The sequence below is a fragment of the Artibeus jamaicensis genome, unplaced genomic scaffold, assembly GCF_021234435.1.
Source record: "Artibeus jamaicensis isolate MK-2021 breed Jamaican fruit bat unplaced genomic scaffold, CSHL_Jam_final scaffold_3222, whole genome shotgun sequence".
Lineage (NCBI taxonomy): Eukaryota > Metazoa > Chordata > Mammalia > Chiroptera > Phyllostomidae > Artibeus > Artibeus jamaicensis.
The window spans coordinates 5,012,994-5,039,629 of NW_026522038.1; the positions used below are offsets into that span (position 1 = coordinate 5,012,994).

The 26,636-nt window shown below is 41.8% G+C and overlaps 1 protein-coding gene across 6 annotated transcripts in view; it reads left to right on the plus strand.

Annotated features, from left to right (window-relative positions):
* Positions 1-3,057: 3,057 nt before the first annotated feature.
* EGF (epidermal growth factor) overlaps positions 3,058-26,636 on the plus strand; it is an 89,731-nt gene continuing 66,152 nt past the window's right edge. For 3 of the 6 annotated variants that reach the window (XM_037156189.2, XM_037156199.2, XM_037156226.2), the window contains exons 1-3: positions 3,059-3,649; positions 24,096-24,295; positions 26,371-26,552. In XM_037156189.2, the coding sequence (XP_037012084.2) occupies positions 3,535-3,649; positions 24,096-24,295; positions 26,371-26,552 (497 nt within the window). In that variant the 5' untranslated portion in view covers positions 3,059-3,534. Of the gene's footprint in view, positions 3,650-24,095; positions 24,296-26,370; positions 26,553-26,636 lie in introns of those variants that run through there. The other 3 variants (XM_037156209.2, XM_053657038.1, XM_053657039.1) reach the window with 3 other exon arrangements.

The following is a 26,636-nucleotide window of genomic DNA, read 5'->3' on the forward strand; positions in this document are numbered from 1 at the left end:
AACAATGCTGTCTCCAATAAACAAGAAAATGTTTGAAAATCTTATAGAAACTGTCTTGTTCCTATAAGGAACAACACTTGATATTCATTGACAAACATGGCCTGGGAATATAGCCTGTGTACCATTTCTGCAGGTGGATATTAATGCTGATAGTTATTCCTAACAAATGGGCTGCCTTGTCACTTCTGGTTCCTATAGTCATAACCATATATATATAGTATAAATTCTGCTTCTTTTAATGATGTCCCAGCCTGTTTATTCTGACCCAAAACACTGTCTAATAAGGAGAGAATAATGAGTTCCAAGGCCATATGCTCTATAAATGTGTTTGATATTGAGAAAATTTCTTAGCCTTCCTGCTCCTCAGAGTCCTCTGAAATGGGCAATGACATCCGCCTTGCAAGGCAGTGTTGAGGGTTGGAAGGGGTGTGAATAAAGCCTGGCACATTGTGGGCAACCTGTTAATGCTGTGATGGTGGTGATGTTTGTACAGCAAACATATAACCAAGGAGAAAAGGGTGCTTTGTGCTCCAACAGGAAAATTTTACCTGAACAATAAGAATGATGGCCAGGTCACATAAACATGTCTCCCAATAGCCTCCTTTCTATTGATGTTCACTCACACTTGAGCGCATTCAGAGGCGTCTCCTTGCCATTACTGACTCCGACTGACCTGCCAGCAGGGTTTCCTCCCATCCAGTGCTGTCCCCTTAGGATCTAAGGATTTAATAAACGAGCATTTCATTTCTTTGTCCATTCCTGTTGCATATCCAGGGCCTCCCTTCTTCTCCATGCTGATGTGAGGCTTCCTAATTATCACATGAAGCTTTGCTGCATGTTCCAGTCTACTGAATTTGTTGTAATTCCCCCTTCTTTTAGGACGCCTTCAGAATATTTGGTGACTGGCCATTCGTTAGCTGGTACTCATAAACTATTTTTTGCTGTTGTTAGTCAACTTGAACTTAGGGAACCATGAATTTGATTTCTTGAGCTGTTCAATGAATGAATTCATGAGTTTAATTCAACCCCAGAAACTAAAAGGTGTCTGGCAGCTCAAACCCATAAAGTTTTAACAGATTTCTGAGCAACTTTAAAATAAGAAGGATGTTCATTTGTCCAAGACAGTTTCAGCTTTATCTGGAAATAAGAATACAGACTTACTAGATATCTCTGAAAGTCCTTTCAGAGAGGGCGGCTCTGTCCTTGATTTGCTATGGTGGGTAATCCTAATTTGTCTGTGGATTACCTGGGTTTGATCTTTCATACCAGTCACCAGTCTCAGCTTCTACCACAGCCATATTGAGTCTGTCATCTCTCAAGGGGCATGTGTGACAACGTTAACCGAGGTGATATGTAACTAGGAAAGTGTACCTTTCTACAAACCCAAATAATACCAGAGACTCCAGATCCAAACAGAATATAGTGGTGTATTATTTTGTGTTTGTGTTCCTGTTATTCTCCTCTCTACAGCTGGGTATTTGACTGTCCTCTAAGCCAGGGGTCCTCAACCTCGGGGCCATAGACTGGTACCAGTCCCGGCCTGTTAGGAAACTGGATGCATAGGAGGAAGTGAACTTGAACATAATACATGCTTGAATCATCCCGAAACCATCCCCTCTGCCCCCTATTCGTGCAAAAATTGTCTTCCACAAAACTGGTTCCTGGTGTCGAAGGTTTGGGGACGACTGCTCTAAGCCAATTCTATTGCTGTCACCTGTGAAACTGGCGATGAATGTCACTGAAGAGGAAGGTTATGAGCAAGGGTAGTAATGTAGTAGAGGTTATTTGTAGGACACTCATTCTGAGTCTGGAGTCTGAGTGAGGTCCCGAAAGCCATGGAATGTTCCATGTGTCCCAACTCCACCCACACAGGACTTCTGCCGGCCCCAGGGTCTGTTTCTCCTGTAAGGGTTGGAAGCTGCCTGGCAGAGGCTGGCTGAAATCAGAGAAATCCTGACTTTAGCTGTTTCAGAAAAGTGACCCCAGTATTTGAGGAATGATGAGGACAGAATCAAATATGAATTTAATTCTGAAAGTCCAGAAGGCTTGGACTAATTCCCATTTTCCTCCATAATGGGTGTTTGCTGGTGCGACTGTTATTTCTGTGACTATCGCTCTATCTACGCTTTGACCAGCACTTGGAATGCTACCTCTGGGCAACTTAAATGACAGGCTGTTTTCCAGGATGAAGTAAACTGGTAGAAACTTCCATGGTTCATCAGATCTGGTGTTTGGGGGTTTGCCTGAGCTAGATGTTTTGGGGTCCTGGGAGTACTTCTGAAGAAATAAGAGCTGTTGCTGCTCCAAGTAGAGGAGCAGGCTTTTATTTTCTGTCCCTGTGTGAGAAGATAGCCTACGGTGTTCAGGAAGGAACAGCAGTCAGCTCTGCCGGATTCCCACTGCTTCCCAGATTTTGTGCTATTAGCTTATTTTTTCCAGCATGGTTCTATAATAACAGCCCACTCCTCTCCCTGCACTCCTGGCCCCTCACGATATTTTTTTTAGGCACGTGCTGAAAGAAGAGATGTCTGTGCACACTGTTCCTCTTCATTTGGCTCCAGGGATTTCCCTTTGATTTGGAAAGAATAATCTTTCAAATTCCGCTATAAAATATACAGGCGAGAGAAAAAAGATTAAGCTCCAGGAATGAGCACCAGTGTTGACATTTAGTTCAAAGAATGAACTGAAGTTAAATTTTCTGTCGTATTGCTCAAGTGACAGATCAATTACTAGAAGTCTGAATTATCAGAAGTGTTGCTCACCATGGAGTATACAGCATGGTTTAACTTTGTCTCCATCCTTCAAGATACTAAAACATAGCTAACATTCAGCAAGTACCTGCAGAACACCAGGAGCAACTCCATACCGCCCTAATTGCTCTCTCCCTGGTTCTGCCCAGAATATTTATGGTGAGTAGCCAGTTATCTCTTCTTTGGCAGCCAGCCCTGCTTTCCTGTGGGGTGGAATTGCCTGCGTTCACATTTGCAAACAGAGGCTCACTCAAGTGTCACTAAAGGAAGAAGAGGTGGAGCCAAAAGGGCTTTAAAAAGGAAAGGGGAGTCATTCCACTTTTTGAAAAGAGAAACTGTGTTTGAGGAGGAATTGGATCTTCATATTTCTTCTTTCAGCTTCATCAAGGGTCGTGGTTGGAACTTGCCACCAATTCTTTCCTTTTTTTTTCTCTCTCCCTCAAGCCTTTACTGCTGCTGTCTCCGTCTGTCACAGTGAAGTCAGTCTCCAGGGCATGCAGGTTGAATTGTGAAATGTGTCATAAGGATGTCAGGTATTTCTTACTGGTTTCCCAAAAACTTAGATAAAGAAATCTTCCCTAGAGTATCCCTTTGAGGTTGCATTTGGACACTGTCTTGAGTTGAAGGAGAAGGAGGAGGAGGGCGACAGCAAAGAACACAGGGGAAAATGCCCCACGGCTGCAGGCCAAGCCCTGTGAGCGCTCCTGGAGTCAGACACACACCCCTTGCTACGCTCCACCAAAGTCAAGTTATTTTCTATTGAAAGTCCAAGCCCATCAAGATCATGCTGCTCTTCCTTGTCATTCTGTTGCCAGTAGCTTTTAAATTCAGCTTTGTTAGTCTCTCAGCACTCCAGCCCTGGAACTGCCCCTCGGGAAATGGGGATTCTGCTTGTGTGGGTAAGTAACTCCACGAAACCGAATTCATATCTTGCTGGAACTGCCCTCAGCGACCTGCTCATTTTGTCTTGTAAAGTTGGGCATTTTTTTTTCTGATTTGTCTTTGAGTGTGTATATTTGCTTAATTTTTGTTTTCTAATGTTTGTGTATTTCTTACTGGCTGTTAGAGCTACTCTGCTACCAGCTATAAAAATTCTCAGTTCTCAGACTGTGTGAAGGTAAATGTGTTTTATTCTAAACTAGATAAACATTTCTTTTCATGTCTTTATTATGACACAAGTAGTAACTAAACACTTAGTTGATCGGCTTTTTATTGGAAACTGGGGAAACAGATGGTGCTTTCTTTAAAAACTATCTCTAAGGCATAAAGAAAAACACCCTCTAATAACTGTGTATGAGAACTCCAAAGTTGCTAAAAAATCAGTGAAAAAATGGATGAGAATTGGGAACAAACGTGATTCTCTTCTGAAAGCCAAGCTAGGTTTCACCTGACACCTCCTGCACCCGCCCCCCCACCCCAGCCCCCGCTCTTCCCTTTCTGAAGCTCTGACCCGGCTCCAGGTTTTAGTAACAGGTGCATTGTAACTTGGACAACTGCTAAAAAATGACAATATGCCATGCGCCCCTCCCACATTAAGTGGCCTTTTAATTCAAGAGAAGGGGGAATTTTTACTGAATGCAAAATAAAAATTTGCTTGAGAACATTGCCTGAACAAACCTTTCTCTCTCTCACTTTTGATTCGTTTTTATGGCAGCCATTTCTACCCGTCACAGAGCTGGAACTGCCCTGACACTCCTTTCTTGTCATTTTGCCCTTTTGAGAAGGGATCTGGCTCTGCACAAGAGGTAAACTGAGGAAATCATAGTAAAGTGTCCAGGAGAAAAACCTCTGGACGACAGCACAGAGCAGTGGGAATAAAGAGAACAGTTCTGAGCCAGACTGCTGGCGCTGGGCTCCTGCCCTGGCTCTGTGTGAAGGAAGTTAGCAGGGAGGAAGTCAGGTGCGCTTGCCCTGAATCTCAGGACTCTGTCTCCAGGCCATGCTCTAGAGCTTGTCTAGTGTCTTACTGGCTGTTAGAGCAGATCAGTGGGCAGAACCCGAGGGTATCGGAAGAAAGGGCTAAATTCTCACGATCTCTATGACCACAGCACTGGAAACATTTCCACGTTTGTGTTGTGTACTCAGTAAAGTCTTGCCGAATGAACGAGGAGGCTTTCCTTGACCTGCTGCTCACAGAGTTTTAAAGAATAGCAACAAAAGGGAGTGACTAAAGACAAAACTGCTCAGCTGTTGGAAGCAGAAGTAAAAACTTTTGGACACAGATGTGTCAAGTGGACGGGAGCCTCCCTGGGTTGGGCGAACTGTTCCGAGAGTAGGTGGCCAATGACTAGAATCAGGCACTGCCATTTGCATGGACGTGAGGGGAGATGGTGGGAGCCGGCCAAGGAGCAGAACTTGAGAGGGAAAATACCCCATAGAAATGAACTTTTACATATAGCTTTAAAGTCTCTGCAAACAACCCGACTCCCACTCACAAGTGGGCATGTGCTTCCCGCCACGCCTGCCCATGGCTCAGAAGTGCCCTTATGGGGCCGAATGTCCCACGTAAACCCGAAGGCCAGGGCAGAAACAGGGACTTAAGGGGACTGTGTCAGAGTGGCCGGAATGCAGGTTTTAGAAACAAATGCATCTCGTTTCAAAGCCATGCTACCCACTTAATACTTGAGTTATACTGGAATACCGCAGGGCACAATAACACCTCCCGTTTGGGAACTGTTGCGGGGATCCCATGAGGTACCACGTGAAATGCCCCTAGTGCAGAGGCTAACAGACTGTGCTCAGTAAATGTCCTCTTGGCTCCGCGTCTTAGCTAAAGTTCTTTGATCCACTCACACCCTCAGATGCTTCATTTGAACAGTGTGATGACATGGCAGAGACCTCTCTCATGGTCTCTGGAATGTCTGGATGCCACTTTGTGACTCTGTCTCTTTGCTCCCTTGATCCTTGCGTGTCACTGGTTTAAACTGCCTACTTTACACTCCAAGTCTCAAGTTAGCTGGTAACTGCCTGGGTCATACCCTGTGGCCCTTGCATTTCAGAGGATAGTATTTCTCCTTTCTAAATAGATATGGTGCCATCATCACCCCCTCCACCATTAAGTTCTGCTTGCCTTATTTCTTGCCCTTGGCATTGAGACAGACCACCTCTGGCCAGCCTGACCCAACAGAAAGAATGCTTTGTGGTCTGACAAGATTAAGGTAACTTTATGCAATGTTGTCACTCATGTGACTGCTAGCCGAATAAACCAAGCGATAACACAGAATTGGGTTTTCTCTTCATTATCTGCCTCCCTGGTTCTCCTGCTTTTATAAAAAAAAATCAATCAACTGAGTATTCTGTCAGCTTCTGTTTGAGCTACAGTAGGCAAGAAGGGCAATAAAGAAAACTGCTGGCGAGTAGCTTCAGAACTAAGCCTATTTGCCCTGGAGGAGAAATATCAGTTGGAAAAAAAGGAACTGTTCCTGTTTGTTGGCTCTACCTTCATTATTTACATGAACTTTCTTGATAAAATAAAAGGTGAAGGAGAAGTACAGGCTACACCTCAAGAGAGCTGGCTGCAGGAGAGATTGTGGGGCACGAGGTTAGCCAGCTGACAGGCCTCTGTGGTCCAGCACCTTTCCTGAGCCCCCCTACCACCCAGTACTGGAGAGAGGAAGGCGGGAGTGTTAATCCCCTTGATGGAGCAGTGCCCTGATCGATCCCCTGGCGTGTGAGGCTGTAGCTTCCTGGTGGATCACACAGGCTTCTGCCCCCCAGTTTATTAAATTCAGTGATTCAGTCCCTTTGCTCCCCTTTCCTATTAATAATTAATTAAATACTGACTGTAACACAACGGGGTCAGAGTCTCTTCCGGGGGTAGAATCCAGGCATCATTTTCTTTGTTATTTTCCCTTGCTGATTCTGACGGGCATAGTGGGCAGCCTCAGTTTAAGAGCACTGAGTTAGTACGGGCAGAGTGAGTGCATAATACAGGGCCTGGCATCTAACAGGCACTCAGGAAGCCTTATCTGCTATTGGCGTTTTTATCATTGTTAAAATAATTTTTACTGGTGCTAATTTAATTGTACAAGTATTTTCCACATGTGGCTTGGTTTCCTCTAAATAATCTAACTTTTTTTATACTTGGAAAATACCACGTTGAAAATTCTGAGATAGTTCTATAATATTAAAAATTGTCAAGATCATTTTAACATGCATAGCTTGTACCTTTCTAGCTAGAAGTAATGTTTATTAAAAATACAAAAACTTACCAAACTGACTTACCAAGTAAGTGTCCTTGTGGGACTGCAGCTCCCCCGTTTGTCTTTCTGGGACATCAACTGATCAAAAATTCCACTGACTGCAAACTAAACATGCTTGTAGATTTCTTACTAGTAACAATTTTATTCGACAACAACAGTGAAAACAAGACACTTGAAAGTGATCATTTATATTTCATATATATTTTGCTTTATATTTGGAACCTATTTCTCTAAAATTTTAAGAAGATGTTGAGGGCATATAAAACAATTTTTTAAATGAATTTCTATTGTGGGGCTAGTTGGGAGTTTTTAAATATATGACATTCAATTTAGGAGTCAGGCAGTGAGAATTCTTTGTGTTTAAAGTAGAGCAAAAAACTGATTTTTTTCCCATCAAAATAATTAACAAGTATTTTGGTTTAAAATTTGCCTTCATGAATATCCATTTGAAATAGTTTTTTGTTTAGTATGAATGGTTTTTATTTTTATATTAGTAGTCTCCAAACTCCATTCCATCTGTAAAAAATTAAAATATGGACATATGCTTTCAATACATGTTTATTTATCAGTTACATGTTAGACATTCTACTATTACAAACACTACGCTACACATAATATTTCTAATATTTTCTTTCCATTCAATAGTAAGCCGCCCTGGCTGGTGTAGCTCAGTGGATTGAGCGTGGGCCTTTGAACCAGACAATCTCAGTTCGATTCCCAGTCAGGGCACATGCCTGGGTTGCAGGCTGGTTCCCTGCAGGCCAGTTCCCAGCAGGGGATGCACAAAAGGCAACCATACATTGATGTTTCTCTCCCTCTCTCCTTCCCTTCCCCTCTAAAGATAAATAAATAAAATCTAAAAAAAAATAGTAAGCCTTCTTACAGTCTGTAAGTGGTACACATTCTACTTGGAAGAGACTGTTCTAGAGAAATAATAAAATCATGGAAGAAATGCTTTATCTTTCTTAGCTCTTAGCTCCTTCCGCTTAGGCAGTCAAGAAGCAAAAGGATTGCCTTTTCTTCCTTCTTTTCCTAAGTAATGGGGAGTCCTTCATAGTGAATGACTTTTCTCAGAGTGTATAATGGAAGAAATAAAACATGCTGAGAGTCTTTCACAAAAACCAGAAGGGGAGACCACACTCCTAAAGAAGGGCTGCAGTTACAAAAATTCCAAGGTCCATGGTGCTGGAGTCACCATATCTCAGGATTTTAATTGAAAAATGGTTTGTGCCTTCCTGCTGTGTCCTGAGGGAACCCTGTGTGTCTCTCCTAAGACAGAAAAATTTTGGACGTGGGAATGCTGACGTGGAAGGGGAAGCTCTTGTCTTCCTGCTGGCTCTTCCACTGGATCACTGACCTTCCACATACCTTGCTTCTGCCCTGTGCCATCTCTTCCCTGCACTTGCCAACTTCATGTTGACACCACCCTGGTTTACTTCTCGAAAGAGCCAGTGCTATGAATTGTGAGGGGACAGACTTTGACTGAAAGTTTGGGGCCAAAAAAAAAAATCCTGGCCACATCCTGATCCAGCACATCAAACAACTAAAACTATTTTTATTCTTGTCCTTAATTCATTTTTGTTCTTACATTTTAAGTGATTGTTCTCTGTGGGAAGACTTACCAGCCATCTCTCTTGGGTGCCAGCCTTCTGCCTTCTTGGTTGACCTTGGTGAGGTTGACCTACACTGAGCCCTCTTTTCTGGACCCCCTTGATCTGTTTCAGATGACCTACATACATGCAGAACGTTTTAGATTTCTTCCTCCTCCTCCAACTCTGTTTTCCTGATCAGATTCTGGGTCTCCTTCTTAAATAAAAAAAAGAAACCCTAAAAATTACAAAATGCATACTGAAGTGTTTGACTAAACAAAACAATTGTTTCTTGGAAGAAAATTCTGTCCACCGGTTTTAAGCCAAATTTTTTTTCTCTTTCTCTCCACAATGGGAGAGTGTTAATTTTAAGACAGAAGCAAAGGTTTTCAAAGGTAGGTCCCAGGTGGTGGGGAATTATCTGGGAAGAGGACATTTATTTCCCTGCATGCTCAGGTGATTGAGGAATGCTGCGGTTAGGAAGGCTTTCTTTGGCCTCCTGCACACAACGTCAGAAGTGAGGCAGGGCGCTGACGTCAAAACAGACTCCTAGATCTGGTGTTGCCCGGAGATTGTAAGGTATTCTCTGTGCTGTTCTTTCCTGTTATATCCATTCCTTAAAGAGGGTCTTATTAAAAGTTAGAGATTGACGCTGTACTGAGAAAAATAAGGAGGCCAGACCCATGTTTTATTCAGGTGAAATGGTACATTTCAGAAGTGTCTTCCAGAAGCACCGTGGCCTCACGGTGGTGTGGCCAGAGGCAGAGGTGGTCAGATGATAACCACCGGTGGGGGAGGATGAGAGAGGCGGAGTATTCCTCAGTCAGTGGCAAACTACTAGAGGTATCAAATAGTTGACTGGGAATCGCTCACTATATCTGTTCTCCTATTTTTGTCATTGACTCAGTAGATTTCTTTGTACCAGTTTATTTAGATTAATTTATATGTTGTCCCTAAATCCAGATAGTTAAAAAAGCAAACATTAGCCTTCAGACAAAAGGTAACAAAAGTTTCTTACCTGGAAAATAAGCCTACTAAAGTCTGTTCAACATTCTTAACCTTTTAGTCAGTTTCATTATAGTGGAGAAAGGTAGAAGAAACTAGTAACTTTCCAATACGTGTAAATTACATGATCTAAGGTATTTCAGCAATTATTTTAATGAGGTAATTTTTGTAAATTTCTGAACAAAAAATTTAAAGACTCAATAACTAATCTCAACAAGCTGGAAATTACTGCATCAGAGAGGTTTTTTAGAATGTCCAGGTTAGTTTTAAAGAAGGTACTTTCTTTCCAAGAATTTCTAAATGTTTTTCAAGAAATTCTCAAATTCTATGAAGCAGCATAATGTTGACTTGTTTAGTTAGTACTCCAAATTTTAGAAATCCTAGAGCTAGGAAACAAAATGTTACTTTAATTATGTTATCGTTTCTAATGTTAGAATTAGAATTAATTTGAAGAAGTAATCAGGAACAGCAGCAACAAAACAACGACAAAAACCTTGCCCAGGGGAATGTAATTGTCCCCACTGTCAATTTCTCCCTTGCCCTCACATCAATACTTTATCCAGAATGATAAGGCTGCTCACCATGAAGGAAGTATTACCAGATTTTATGTGAACCAAGGATGCAGATTCATCTTGTACAGATTCTCCGTGAACAGTAACCTTCATAGTGGCTGTGCAGCAGTTCATTCCAGTCCTGTCCCTAGCGGTCGCACTTGCTGGGTCCCACAACACAGCATGACCAAGATCCAGACCTCGAAGAATTAGAGATGTTTTTGTCAGCTGTAGAAAAAGAAAAAAGTTACATCAAATAGAAGAGACATTTACACTTCTTAAAAGATCTCACTATATTTTAAAAGACATTTCTATTTTATTTAATATGGACAATGTTACTAGCCTTTGACAGCAATTTTGGAATAATGCATGTGAATGTCTTTCTTTTGGAGTTTTTTCCTTATGTTATCATTCAAAGCTTGCCATTGATGCTGGAAATTAGTAATGTATAGAAAGTTCAGTCATTTAGCTAAATGTAAGGCAGACTCTTCTGCTGTCATCACCTTTGACCTTCTTTCTAAGCCTGGAGTTTGAATTGGTGTGTGAGTCTGTTCTCGCTTATCACCTTGATTTTCTGATTCTCCCAAACGTGGCCAACCATACTAATGTCTCTCAGTGTCCAGGGTTTCCAGGTATTTCCCAGGATACTGAGTGCACTGGAATTTGTGTGAGCGCAAAGGCATTTGAGATCCAGCAGACTTCTGGGACAGCGATCCAGGGCATGCACTGATTTGCAAACCCGCCCCTCCTGTGGCAGGAGAGGAAAGGCCTTGCAGAGGAAAGACCTACCTTCTCCGTCCACTCAGAACAGCCTGTCATGGTGCTACAGACCAGCTCTGTGTGTAGGAAGTGCATTTCCTCATGAGGTGGTTCTTTTCGTGAGTGGACAGTCTCTAGGACACAGTCAGTTCTAACAACATCACAGCAGCTGCCTTCTCCTTCAGCACATGGTGTGTCAGTGCAGAAACCGTGTTTTATGTCATTCACTGCAACACTGTTCTGGTTAAAATTTCTAGCACTTGGAGAAGGATCTGTTTTCTCCCATAGTCTCCACTCTTGTATGAACAGATGAGAGACGAAAGATCAATGAAACTCAACATTGTCATAATAGATGGCTGCTGACAGCAATCCTGTGTATTTGGGGTGCTTCCCTTATGAAATTTAAAAACATGCCCACAGACAGAAGCTACCGGGGATCTTCTGGCGTTTTCTGCCTTCCTCTGAAAGCACATGATTATTCTGTTTATTACAAATTTTCAATACAAAGGAATTTAAACTCTCCTTGTTGTGCAGGAAAGTTGCAATGGTTACTGTTACTGTAATGGTTACTCTCAATATTTTAAGAAAATTAGATGGCATAGTTTTTCTCGATACTTATATAGCTAAACACACAGATGGAGCACAGAATTTAGCCCTGGTCAGGGTGGGATTAATGAGAACAATGGAATTGATTTAAAAAAAACATCTAAATGCCAACAATGGTTAATTTGTTGGGTTTTTTAATTTTGTCTCTGTGTAGGAACACTCAGAATGTGGTATTCATAGGCAAATACTTACTTGTTTGACCTTTTAGTTTGAGCAACATTACTGTAAAGTTAGTAAAAGGAGAGGATAATATGTTAATTACAAATGAGATTCACACCAAATTTTGAACCTCTAAGAAATTTTTTACAAATTTAATTAATTTATTAATTTTTTTTAGACTTCCTTCAGAGAGTTGAGCTTTTAGTGTCTCTTCGAGGGGGTTGTTTGCTTTGCCTTATAGGTTTTCCCCCTTTAGCAGAGCTCATATAGACCCTACTGATTTGGTATTTGAAGTTTAGAGAAGCAGAGAGAAGGAAATATTTCACAGAAAATAGGAGTTAGGGTGAATAACATCCATTTATGAATTTACTGTTAGCTGAGGCTTCTTTACAAAATGCTGCAAACAATGAAACTATCGAATTCGGTGAGACAGGCAGGATAGGAATGGACTTGATAAATGTTAGATTACAAAGACCCTTCAAGATCATTTAACTTAACTGCCTCCTGTTACGGATGATGGTTGAGATTCAGGGAGATGAACTAAGTTGTCAGGATCCTATGAGATCCAGAACTCAGGACCCTGGGCTCTTGTTTTATAAAATTTACCACACACATGTCACTTGACATGGTAGATTGATGAAAGCCCACCCATGTAATGATTAGCCCTTTCTACTGAAAAGTATTAACAATATTAAGTTGAATATAGTTGAATAAATTAACAATATTAAGTTGAAGGGAAAGCCTTGCTTGCTGGAGGATGGGTGTATAAGGGACTAAAGAGTAATGGAAAAAATACAGTCAAGAGTAAATAAAATACAAATAAAAGAAAGCCTCTTATTATATCCAGTTCTTTATGTTGAAAGCATCTTGTAAGTAGGACTGAGATTCCATTTGCATAAATTATACCACTATAGTAATTCAAATCAATCAAATAAATTTTATTCAACATCAATTAGGTGTTTGGATGGACAGTGGTAACATCACTGACCCAGATGCCCATGGTTTCCTGAGGGGACAGGGAAGTGCCTGGCTCAGAGGCGTGGGGTGTGCTGCTTTTTACCTGATGACCTAAAAACCACGCACCAGTTGGATTTAGCAAAACTAACTCTTACAAAATCCAAAAAGTGGCTTAAAATCCTTCGTTGAAAGGACCTAAAGACTGTGGCCAACAATGCACGTCCAAGAGAACAGTAAGGGAAGGACAATGCTGACGTTTCTCTTATTCTTAGAATAAGCTCTTTGTTGACTAATTGCGTAAGAGGTAAAAACAATGTACATCTCTCTAGAGTTAACCAAAAAAAGAAATTAACAAAAAGACAGCTTTAAAAGTGGGCTTATATTGATTATTAGTAGTAATGAACCTCACAAAAAGTTTAAAATTTGCCTCAGAATGTTGGTTAATGGTAATATGAAGCCACCAGGACAAGCAAGCTATTGAAAAACATCATAAACAACTTTTATCATTTTTACAGCTGTGTTCAAAGTGATGATATTTAAGACTACACTTATTATGATAAGACATGAAAAGGCTCTCTTGAGGCTCCTGTCATCATAACAGAAATGGAAAAGCCTTGTACTGTTAGCAAAATATGTGTTCCTTTTGCTCCCTGCAATGGTCAAACATCGCTAAAAGAATATGTGGGAGACAGCATGACAACAGATTAAAATGTGTTCATTTGTCAGCAAATACTATAGAAAACTTCACAAAACACATTACTAACATTTTCAAGAAATAAGCATTAGAAAAATTGTGCAGCTGAGTGAAAATAAAGGTGTTTTTGTAACATACCTGTTTATAGTATTTTCTAAAACCTAAGTTAACTTTACTATGAAAATATCATAAGCACTTGGCATGAGTTAGTTTATTTAGCCTTCATAGGAATCCTGTGAGACGAGTGCTGGATCAGCTCCATGTTAAGGATGAAGAAACTAATGCACAGAGAGGTGAAGCTGAATCTATGGGGAAAGGGGAAAAAATGCCCCTTCCGTCCTCTGGTTCTTTTGGCTGGTTGAAAAATCAGATTGACATGAGACAGATCTGCAAGAGAAAATAAAATGTAATTGCCTGTGCACGGGAACCCTGCATACATGAGAGGTTTAGAGCTAGAAACTTAAAATGGAATATGCGTGACATTCTGAGCTGGGGTGAAGTAAGTCACCTTGGGCTTCAGAGGGTAATTGCAGGAAAACAAGAAGAGCAGATGTTCGGTAATTAGTAGCTTGCCCTGCCATATAGATAGGTCAGGAAAGGTTATGTATGATCATCTCCTAATTTGAGCAAGGCCCCTAATTCAAATTCTTCTAGGTGGTTAAGGAGAGGCAGAGTTTCCTTTGAGCCGGCAGGGTTTCAGTTGCCTTTAGCTCAAAAATAATCTGCATACCACAGAGGCACCTCTTGGGGTGGCTTGTCTGAACCCCTCCAGTCACTCAGCTAATGAGCCATAAAGCCAGTGAAGAGTCAACATGGGTACACTCTGTGCCCGGTGCTGGTGATCTTAGCCACTCTTGTATTTGCCTGTGACACTTTTTCATCAGCCAGTTTTAAAAAATGCATCAGAGAAGAAATTTCCTCCACGGTCAATGACTTCTTTACATATTAACAAATGTATTATGGATGCAGCAGTGATGGGCCACTGCCCTCACTGAATCGTCGACAGAAGGGCTCTCGGGGGAACTCACAATGGGCCCCAGAATGCAGCTGGCCGCAGTCTCTCAGGGAAGCAGCTCAGGAAGGAAGTTGAAAATGGAATCGCACGGGAGCTATTGCTGTCATCACTCCTACAAAAACAAGAATAAACTGAATTCTTTATAATGCTTTATATCGGATGGGGAACAACCATGAAAATATTTGTTCCATGTGCTTCCCACAGAGTATCTGGAATCAAAGCACTTAAGAGAGAGATCAAATATTACAGGGTTTGTTTTTTTTTAAAGCAGAAGCATTTCAATACTTTGGACCTTTTTTTGTGATAACAAATAGGTATCACTAGTATGCTTTTCAAAAAATAAATAGAGCAGCAGAACTGTCTCCAAGTTGAAGGTGGCATTCTAACAGTGACTGAGAAAGTGACTGTGGATTGTGAGAAATTTGTGTGTGAAGAGAACAGTTGGAAACAGATGGTGGAAATGTTTCCATTGTTATGAGATTAGGTTGTTTAACAAAGTCAACATAGCTTTTAAAAACTCTCAGGTGTACAGTATTTTTTTTAAACCCTGTAAAATAGAACTTTCCAAACTACTTTTAAAACTTCCAAGTAGAGAATGTTTGTCTCTTCTAATCTATTTTTAAAAAATATATAATATATATAACACTTGCCACACAAGCTGCATCAACTCTTCCAAGCTCACCAGCCTCAACCGTCAAGTGCAACAAAGACGAGAACAGACTCCACAGCCCTCTGGTGACAGCCAGCCATCACTGGACTGGACCATGGCCTCCGCCTTCAGTGCACCTGGTGTAATGTCAGCCTCTCCCTGTGCAGGAACTGGTTTCCCTCCCACCTTTGCCATTCTTCAAGCTGCACACCTCTCTGTTCCCAAAGTGCAAGGGGCCTGGGCCCCTCTGGCCATCCCGTCAGTGGCAGGAGCAGATCGCCATCCCTGGTCTGGCAGGGGCTGGAAATTCTGTCCCGCTGGCCAGCAGCCTCAACCTCATGATGGTTACACCCCAAAGCCTGTTTATTCTTTTCAGTGTGTATGTTGATGTGCAGCAGGTGAAGATTTTGTTCAATAAGATGGAGAATGTCCTGGTGCAGATGGCCAACGGGAGCCAGGCCCAGATGGCCATAAGCCACCTCAACAAGCACAGTCTGCACGGGAAGCTGGTGGGCATCATGCTTTCCAGGCACCAGAACGTGTAGCTAAGAACTACAGGAGCTCACCCCTGCACTGCTTCAGGAAGCCAGGCTCCAAGAACTTCCAGAACATCTTCCCACCCTCAGCCACCCTGTACGTCGCAACATCCCACCCTCCATATCTGAGGATGACGAGAAGACCCTCTTCTATAGCTATGGCAGAGCAGTCAAAAGGTTCAAGTTCTTCCATAGGGTCTGCTGGATGACGCCGATCCAGATGGGTTCAGTGGAGGAGGCCATCTGGGAGCTTACTGACCGGCACAACTACAGTCTGGGTGAGAACCACCACCTTCTCCCAGTCTACCATCTAGGCTGCATCACCAAGGACCTGCCTGCCAGAAGGTCCTGGTGACAGCTTCCATCACTCCAGAAAATAGCCACTTTAAAAGCAGCTGAAGTAACCTTAAAAGATCAGAGATTTTACTTTAAAAAAAAAAAGAAATCAGTTTACCTTTTTTTAAAAATTAAATCTAATTCACCTTGCTCACCTGGGGAGTCAGAGCGCCAGTTTCAGGTTCTTGGTGACACATGGACAGTATGCCTGCTCCTCCCACGTCCCTGGCCTGTGTCTTCTGCAGCCTGCAGGGTAGGTGGTTCCAAACCTCCATCAGCTTTCTGGTGCCTTAAAACCGACTGCTCTGGCAGGGCCTTCTTGCAATAGCAAATGCTTATGGGTTTGGGGACTGAGCAGACAACCTCCGGTAGGGATCATGTGCCTGGGGTGGCAGGAATAGGCTCTGCAAATATCCCAGCCCTCTCTTCAATCAATTGTGTGATTCTTCCCACCCTTGGCTTGAGATACGCCTCCTGGGCAGAGATCCCTAAGGGTGCATCCCTGGTGCTTCTTCAGCTTGAAGCTTTGTTTCATTGTAAATCTCTGTATTGTGCTTTGATGCAGTTGCAGACATCTGTGCCTAGCAAGACTTCTGATCTTCATTTATATGCAAAGGAAATCGTTTAAGTAACTTTTTACTTAATAAGATGATAAAAATTATATGAGTGTAATCTAAATTTCCTCCCTATATGACCTCGTACACTGTACTTTTAATTTTACTTCTTGTGCTTAAGTTGCAGGGCAAGATCTAGTTTCCAGGGTAGACACAGCAGAGACCACTGAGGAGTCAGGCCCTTCCTAGAGAGCCCCAGGCCTGAGGCCTCTGGGTGCCTTACACCTAACCTGTCCTCCCTCCAGAAGTACGAGGGCTCTTAAATTTTCAGGGTTTCTTTTTTCTTGAAAAATTTGGACCAGAGTTTCTTGTCTTTTGGGTGCCTATAAAGCAGGGACCCTTTAAGGTGCAACAACAGCCCATAGCTGTCTCCTTCACCTTGTATAGTCCTGCACTCCCCGGTCCCAGGGGCTTCCCTGTGCACAGACCTCGTGCTGGCTGGCCCGCGTCCCAGGACCCGGCCCCCTGAGTGTTCGTGTTGGGGAAGGACAAGGGCGTAAATATTTATAATTTTTTATACTTGGTGTAAGACATGAGGGGCAGCAGACACAGATTTTTTTTATGGGGGCACAGATGTATCATTTGATACCAGCAGTTACAGGCTCAGTGTTATGATGCTTAGTGCGGCACATTCCGCTGCCTGACAGACAGCTTGTGATGTGAGAGAAATGAATTGAAGTGACTTTTAAAATAAATAAATAAATGTAAATGCAAATGTAAAATACAGTACTGTCTGGTTAGTTTGCATTTACCGATTAAAATCTAGGAAGATAGAAATTCGCTAGTCTAATTCAACAAAATTTGTGAATAATTGATGGATTTAATTAAACAGTATATTTTGTGATTTTTATACATTTAGCCAGTGAAGCATTTTTTCATCTGATGCAGATATAATTGTGAAATACCTTTTTTGTCTATGAGATCTATCAATGACTAAAAATACCAAAACGTATGGGAGCTTTTGCTTAATTTTTTAAATTTCTATGTCAAATTCAATCTTTTCGTTAAATGGAAACTAATAAAAAGGTAGGCATAATCTCAACTTTTGACATGCAGTGGGGCTTGGGGGCCGTGGAACTTGCCCACCTGGACACGTCCAGCAGAGAGTAGAGAACACAGTGCAAAACACAGAAGACAGATTTCAGAGTCTCATTGTGTGTATGTGCGTGTGCGCATGCATGTGTGTGTCTGTACCATCTGGGAAACTAATACTTTAAGGCTACCAGGAGTATTAGTCTGGTAGCAGTAGTCTTTAAATAAAATTGGCCATAATTTATTCCAACAAGGTAAGGGATATTCAAACATGTTTACTTAAGGCGAAACATTTTCTGTTGCATAGGAACCTTAAAACGCATGGCTCACTGTTTTTCCAAACTGCACTAATGTGAGTTTTTTTTTTTAAGTTATGTGAACTGTGGTATTAGCCAAGAGAAAGACACATAAATTAATGAGTTGGACTAGAATGTCCAGAGGCGAACTTATGCAAATACGGTCACTCGATCTCTGATGAACGTGCACAAGCAATTCAGTGGGAAAGGACAGTGTTTTCAGTTACTGGTGTTGGGTCAGTTAGACGTCCATGAGCCAAATGATGAACCTCGACCTAAACAGCATACCTTACACAGAGATTGACTCCCGATGGATCATAGATCTAAATTGAAGATGTAAAACTCTAAAAGTTTTAGAAGAAAACATAAGAGGAATCTTTATGTCCTGGGGTGAAGTAAAGAGTTCTTAGGAATGACACCAAAAGTATGATATAAACAAAAAACTGATAAATTGTACTTCGTCAAAATGAAAACTTTTGCTCTGCACAGGCAATGCCAGAGGATGAAAAGACAGCTGCCTGTTGGGAGAAAACATTTGCAAATTACACATCTGACAAAGGGCTTGGAGCCAAAATACAGTTTTAAAAAATCTTCTCAATTGCAACAACAAGAAAATAAATAACCTACTTACAAGTGGGCAAAGGATTTAAGCACATACCTCAAGAAAGAGGATATGCAGATGGTAAATAAGTCTATGAAGAGGTGCTGCACATCTTTAGCTGTGGTAGGCTGAGCGTGGGCCCCGGATAGGTCTGCGTCTTAGTTTCTGGAGCCTGTCAATATTACCTTACAGGGTAAAAGGGACTTCCGAATGCCATCTGAGGTGGGATGATTATCTGGGATTATCTGGGTGGGTCCTAAATGTCTTTAGAAGAGGAAGGCAATGACATCAAAGGAGAAAGAAGGCGAGGGAAGCCGAGAGAGATTTGAAGATGAGACACTGCTAGTTTTGAAGACGGAGGAAGGGGCCATTAGGCAGGGAACACATTGAACTGGGATGCAATATATTACAGAATTAGGTATAAAATTATCCAGAGGATGTAATTATAGGAATCGACTTAAAGGGTCCCACTTTCTAATCAGTTCCTGGAACATGGGTATAGAGAATCTGGCCTGATGGTGAACATCGCTAGAGCAGGGGTTCCTTGCTCTAGGAAAGGGGTTCCTTGACACAGTTCAACTATGAGTCGCTGAACAGTAAGAGCTTCAAGTGAATTCAATTTCTGACAAGTAGCATGGTGTTGCAGAGCTAGAATCTGTAATCGGAAAGACAGGGCTTTAAACCTCCACTTTGTTGTTATTGGCGTGTATTGGTATTATTATGTGACTCTGGCAATTAACTGTTCTAAACTTCAGCTTCTTCTTCTGTAAAATGAAGATGCTGAGCGCTCCTACCTCCTGTAGTTGACCCAATGACATGAAATAATGGTTTCTATGTGTGACCCCAGAGACAACACACAAACGCCGGCAATGACTCTTCTGAGGCTATTCACCACCCACCATCTTGGAGAATCAAAATGTGTAACAGCACATTAAATGCTCCGAGAAGTCCTGTTGAAAAAAAACCTGGTGTGTAGAACCTGCTAGTCTCAGTTACTATCCTGAGAACTTGGGAGCAGGCCTCTTTTTTGGCTTGATAATGAGAATGCAGTTGATAGGAGGGCCAGGTAGGGGTTATTTCTGCTTCGGATGACACATTTCTGCCACTCGGGTTCCAGCGTGGCAATCTTCACTCACAATTTTCAGGAAGCAAAATTAAGCCCCAGAGCGTGCTTTACAGAATTAAGATTTAAATGTACATTTCCTGGCTCCCCTTTCTGCCTGCTCCCCCCACCCGTCATCTTTCCGCCTCACTGGCCCTGAATGCTGACGCTCGTGAATGAGCTGAGAAAGGTACGATGGCTCGAGAAGCAGATGTGTGCCCATTTAAAGTATCATAATGGAGAAAAAGAAATGAAGGTAGTCCTTTTGAGTGAAACAAAACCTTCTGCACTTCATTAGACCCACGATATCGTTTGTGCCAGCCCCTCCCGAGGTAGTAGCACGTGAGTCCCCCCCAGGCCTCCAGGAGGGGTGGTGTGAGGAGGCAAGAGGCTTTCTGCCAGACGGTCCATCGGTTTAAGTCGATGTTCTTTTTTTATGGGGCCATTGAATCCTGAGATCCAGAGCTCCCCTTTCTTTCTTTTTATTTTTTCAAATCCTCACTAAGAATATGTTTACAGATTTTAGAGAGAGATGTGAAGGAGAAATATCCTTGGCTGCCTCCCACACACGCCCCGACAAGGGCCACAACCCACAAGCCAGTCCTGTGGCCTGACCAGGAATCAAACCTACAACCTTTTGGTGTCCAGGATGATGGTCCGGCCAACGGAGCTACCCGGCCAGGGCCGGAGTTCCCTTTCCCCTGTTTGTTCTGTGAGCCTTCAGTCTGTGTCCAGAGTTAGAGCAGGAACCTGTGCTGGTGAGGGTAGGTGGCAGAGTCAGCCTGAGAGAAGATGAAGACTTCTTGTTAATCTGGATGTCGGCATCAGTTATGTTGTAGCTAGTTCCCAGGAGCCTTTGCCCCAAGGCCTGCAGAAGGCAGTTCGTTTCTTTTCCCACCGACCTGTGGGAGCCCTTCTCGTAGACTCAGAGCAGGTGACCAAGGGCCCATGTTGTGAAATAGCCTGTGTCTGCCACCTGCTTCAGTCAAAGCCTGCTTTTTCGTAAATGAACTTGGAGCCATGGAGGCCCTAGTTCTTGGTGGTCACTAATAAAAATCCTCACTATGTTCCGAACATTCTGGGCTCCTGTGTAACTGCTGAAGATCCCCTCCTAATCCCCAGGTTGAGAAATCATAGGTTGGCTGGTCAATTGGTTTCTTGTGACCTGTTTGCTGTCTTTGGTTTGTATTCCTTAGAAAAAATGTTTTTCTATGCACTTTCCTCTTGTTGAACTGCACCAGAATAAATGCTGCAGGTTTTGACGTGGGAAAGTTTAGCTGCTCAAACATGCACACCATGCTGACATTCAGATCACCACACGCCATTGTACATAGTCTTTGACAGACCTGATAAAACACTAACCTATTTATCATTTCCAACAGCAGCACAGAGTAGTGGTTACGTCACCAAGCCTAATTCACAGTCTTTCATTTTCTTTTAGGTCATATTACATTTCATGTCTACACATAGTGATACTCAGCCTAGGCCCTGGTTTACGTAAAATGATGCAGAGAGTGTAGGAAAAGCGAACAGTGTTTGAGGGAAGTGGAATTAAAATCAGTTACATAAATAAAATGAAGATGGTAGCATCTTGACCTAGGACAACCCAGAGCAAGGCAGGAAAGAGTACTGGATTGGGAGTTTGGTACCTGGCTTCCAATTCCAACTGTGCCACTAACTAGTAGTGGGATTTTGGGAAACATTATTAAATCTCCTCATGGGAACTAGGTTGATGATGATTTCCAAATTCACCAATATGTGAGAATCACCTGGTGTGTCTATTCAAAAGAATAGATTCTTAGCCCTTAGCCCAGACACGCAGAATTGGACTCTCAGGGGAAAGGACCAGGGGATGACACACGTGCGGTGCCCTGCGGGGCTCCCGTGAGGAGATGGACGGTCTGGACAAGCACTGAACCAGGTGCGACTCGGACCGTCCTGTCCTGAGAGGCTATGATAAAATCTAGAGGCTGTGATCCACAGGGAATAGGAAAAATATGAGGCTAAAATTTGTTAATTCATATTTGTTAGTGTTTTATAAATGTTCTTTATTTATTTATTTTTTTTTGAGAAGTTACCAATGTTAATGCTATGGCTTGTGTTTTATAGCTCGAAGTATTCTTCAGATTTCTCTTTGCTCTTTTACTTACTGGCAGTTAGGTCCGGCCTGTTCAGCTCCTGGGGTTATAGTAAAGATAAATGAGGTCAGGAGATGAAACGCTGTTGTCATTGTTGTTGTTGTTGGTAAAATAACTATCACAGGATAAACTCTGCTTCTATGAATTTGCTAGATCTGCTAGTGTTTTTGGCTTTGTTCCTTTTGGTAAAAGCCCAGGCAAATAGACAAATTACAATGATTTCTTCATTAGTTAATATGTTTATTTTAAAAATATGAGTGCCTAATATATATATATATTCTGACTAAATGTTTAGATTATGTTTTCTTTCTCTTTTTTAAATTTTATTTTATTTTTTATTTTAAAAATATTTTATTTATTTATTTTTAGAGAGAGGGGTCAGGAAAGAGAAAGAGAGGGAGAGAAATATCAATGTGTGGTTGCCTCTCATATGTCCCCTACTCGGGGGACCCGACCCACAATGCAGGCATGAGCCCCGACTGGGAATTGAACCGGTAACCCTTGGGTTCGCAGCCTGCACTCAGTCCGCTGAACTACACCAGCCAGGGCCCTTTCTCTCTTTTTTTAAACCTGGAAATTTCCCATTTAGTTATACGTTTAAATGCATAAAATATTTTCTTCTTTCTCATCAATGTAGAAACATATTAGGAAAGTAATAATGTATGTTGGGAACATTTATTTAGTTCATAGAGAATGCCGGATACACATTGCAAAGAGAGGACTCCACAGCAATCGGTGGCCTGCAAATTCGCTCTTGGTCAAGGGCACCTCTTCCTGTTGCCTTCCCTCTCTCCACGACACACGGCTGTGGGAGAGAGGGGCTATGCCGGCATTCTAGTTCATGGGGTCAAATCCCAACCACGGCACAAACCTGACCAGGGAGAACTTGGCCGTGGGAATAAGCAATGATGAATCACATTTGTGTAGTGCTCCACGACTAATGATATAGTTTCACACCTGTAATTTTATTTGCTTCCTCAATAATCCAGTAATATAGGCAGGGGGTCCTGGGAGATGCCCAGAGGAGCTAATGGAGCCAGGACTGGAAACCAGCCTGCTGGCTCTCGGCCCAACGCCCTTTCTGTTTCCTCCGTGATTCCTCTGATTCCACAACTGGGGCGGCCACGCAGAGCAGACTTTCCTACACATCCGTGCAGGGTGTTTGTGTTAGGGAAAAGATACGAGAAGAGTGATTTGAGCTGATTCTTTTAGACACGGACGCCGGCATCTGTTTCAAACTCTAATAATCTTACACTTCTTCCTTCATCTTGTGTCTCTATTCTGACACATCCTCTAAAGTAGAGTTAATATTTTCTGACTGTAGAACACAATCCCTTAGTAAAATGTTCTTAATCCATCGTCTTACTTACTATTTGGAATAGTAAATACATGTATTATGTCATATAAACGTATTAAAGTCTAATGCAAAAACGGAATGGAGTGTGCCTGGCGGGGAAGCAAGACTATGTTAGAATTGTCTCCGGTCCCCCCGTTATCCTAGTGATGCCGTAACTATCTGAAGGCAGAGCGGCAGGAGTCTTTTCGCCCTTAGACAGAAGAGACGGAGGAAACCAACCTGCCTACGGGGGGCGGAACAGTTCAGCCTCTTGGAGTATCCAAGGCAATCTTTCTGTGGAGTCAACTGGTAATTTACGCTGAAGTTTCCGAAAGAGGTGTCAGATTCTCACACAGTTGTTAAGTACTTGGGAGTCAGAGTGGGCACATGGCTACCAGCTGAAATAGGACAGTACCCCAGGCATCAGGTTGGGGAGCACTGCAAGGCCCTGCAGGAATTAAGTGACCCAGTGAGGAGCTCCACCCAGATCTACCAAATAAAAATATACGGCACTTGGTTAAATTTGAATTTCAGGTAAAGTGACTAGTTTTTTAGTGTAAGTATGTTCCACGCAATGTATACACAATCCAAATTTAACTGAGCACCCTGTGTTTTATGGCAGTGCTCATAGGGACAAAAACAGTTCAGAGATTTCACAGGGCGGCACTTCAGTCTTTGCCGCTCCCCCCGAAGACTGCTGGTTTTCACCCCCTTCTTCCCCGCCATTGCCCGGAAGGCTCTGATCCTGAGTGAGGCTCAAGGGGGAACACATTTGGAAAACGATCATATCTGTGATATTTTTAAGCTATGTAATTAAAACGTACATTCATATAGGCCATTTCCACAGTAGAATACTGTAGGTTGTTTCTTTTTAAACATAAAACAGCATTTTATAGATAAAAGAAGAAAGTGCTTTTCTCTTCAAATAGTTATTTTTTCATAATTTGGCAATGTTCATTTTTACAGTCAATTTGTAGAGAAGATAATTTACAAAGTTAATTGTTCACAATGAACTCTTTATTCTCTATATAGTAGTCTTTATTTAAAATATAAAACCTAGAATTAAAAATTAGTAATACTTGTGTTAGTTGTCATGGGGAAGTATTTTGTCTGAACCAAATAAAATATCATTAAAAATACACAGTTTAGTTTCTTTCTTCCCACTCAGGTCCTGCACCCTTCTTAATTTTTTCTCATGGAAACAGTATCTTTAGAATTGACCTGGAAGGAACCAATCACGACAAGTTGGTGACAGATGCTGGTGTGTCCGTGATCATGGATTTTCACTACAACAAAGAAAGAATCTATTGGGTAGATTTAGAAAAACAACTTTTGCAAAGAGTCTTTCTGAACGGGACAGGGCAAGAGGTAAAGTACCAATTCCCAAAGTGTTTGAGGGACTCATGTATAAGCTGACAAATATGATGCAGTTAATTAATAACATATAGATAAATGAAAATTACATTATAATTGGAATGTGTATGTAGCATGTGTAGGTATTTACTTAATCTGCATCTGTGACTTGCTATTGAGTAAGCCCATGAAAATGCTATTGTTATTCAGAAGTTACCAAAACTAGAAAGTGAGGATGTCAATGTAATTTTGGAAATATGTCAGTTGATTAAGTCAGAGCACCATGTTATGGTTAAAGCAGATTATTTACATGACTATTTTTTACTCCCATGGTTCTCAGTTGGGGATAATTTTGCCCATCAGGAGATATTTGGCAATAGTAACATGTCGGGTGACATGTCTGGTTGTCATAACTGGACAGCAAAGGGGGGAGGATGTGTTACAGCATCTAGTGGGCAGAGGCCAGGGATGATGCTAAACAACCCACCATATGCAAGATGGTCCCCACAAGAAAGAATTATCCAGCTCCAAATGCCAATCCTGCTGAGGCAGAGAAAGCCTGCTTTCCTATCTAAGGTATCTGCTGGGGTTTGGGCACCCGATATTTAGGAAGAAAACCTTTTTTCTTTGTATTCTCCAAGGTGTTTGCACTCTGAAAAATATAAAGCAGATAGATATAAAGTATTTTGCTTGAAGTACATATAAAAGATCTTTAATCTTTCTTTTGAACTGGTAGAACTCTTAAATAAGTCCCAGGAGGAATGTTCTTTCTATTCCCGGGAGATAGATTACAAAGAGCGTGTGATTTGAGAAACCTTAAGCATTTATTCCCAGCACAAAGTGCCCACTGTTTTTGTGTTTTTTAAAGCTAAACCTTCTCTTTTCAATTATCCCTAAAAGCTTCAATTAGGTGCTAATCTGTTTTATCACATCTTTAATACTTGCTAATCTCACTTTCAACAAGGATGGCTGCTCGTTATTTTTCAGCCATCTGTAGAATTGTTTCAAAATCTTAAGTCTAAGAATCTGGAGTGTTTCCTGCCACAGAGTAAGGAAAAAGTTAAATCGTTGTGAATTTAGGTCAAGCCATTGGGAAAGGATTGGCCGGATGCCTAAAATCCACTATGATACTTCCACCTTTGGGTTAAAACCTCCTTTATAAAGGACAACCATTTAAACATAAACAATTTACTTGGGTGAACTCTATATTAATATATTAGCAATTGGTTAAATAGATTGACCGGATTACTCTGTTTTAGATGTAGGCATAGTGTAGGCTCATGAGAATGCTAGATCTCTACCCAGACGCGTTCAGTGTGGTCAGGTCAGTAGCTGGAAATCAGCAATGGTGGGAATATTTACACCATGGATATCTGCAACCAGTAACATCGAGGCTTTGCCCCATCTTCCACCCTCTACCCCCTAAAGAGACTGGTTTACCTGCATACCATGGAATTAGGAGATAACTGGGGTTATGGTTGGGTGCTTTTCAGATGAAAAAGGGAGAAACACTGCCCAAGAAAAATAAAGAGAAACCTTGCTCTTTGGGTCATGAGGTCATGTGCAAGGGCACAGGGGATTGTAGAAAAGGAGGGGCCTGATGGAGAAGGAGGGGACAGAGGGAAGTGGGGCCCTAACGAGAAATTTATCTACGTCAGAGCTCTGCACACAGACTCCCAGGGAATCTTGCCAGAATTTGGTAAAGTTTGGGATTGGATTCAGGTGAGAATCTGGAAATTTCATGAGCAAGTGGAACTGAATAAACAATCTTTAAGGTAGCATCAAAATTCCACTGTTACTATAGTTGACATTATTAATGCATTATGATTGGTTTCTTAATTTGAGTAAGTACAGGAGAACTTTCCATTTCAAAGCCATGCTGTTCATTCTAAGCCCAGAAGTCTTCACATGGGGGTGTCGACACGGCTGCATCCAAACAATAATCACAGCACCGTGGTTGTGATATCTTACCATTAACAGAATTTTGGGAATGTGCAAGAATGACAAGTACTTATAAGAATAGGCTTTTGTAGAAACAATTTTGTTGTGAATGGGGAAATGTTAACAACTTTGAAATTTGATTTTTACAGAAAGTATGCAACATAGAGAAAAATGTTTCAGGAATGGCAATAAATTGGATAAATGAAGAACTTATTTGGTCAAATCAACAGGAAGGAATCATTACAGTAACAGATATGAAAGGAAACAATTCCCGTGTTCTTTTAAGCACCTTAAAATATCCTGCAAATGTAGCGGTTGATCCAGTAGAAAGGTAAATTCTGCTGTTTTCAGATGAAAATTGGTAGAATCACAACATTTGACTCAAAGGGACCTTCTCATTGAGACCAAGGCCCTC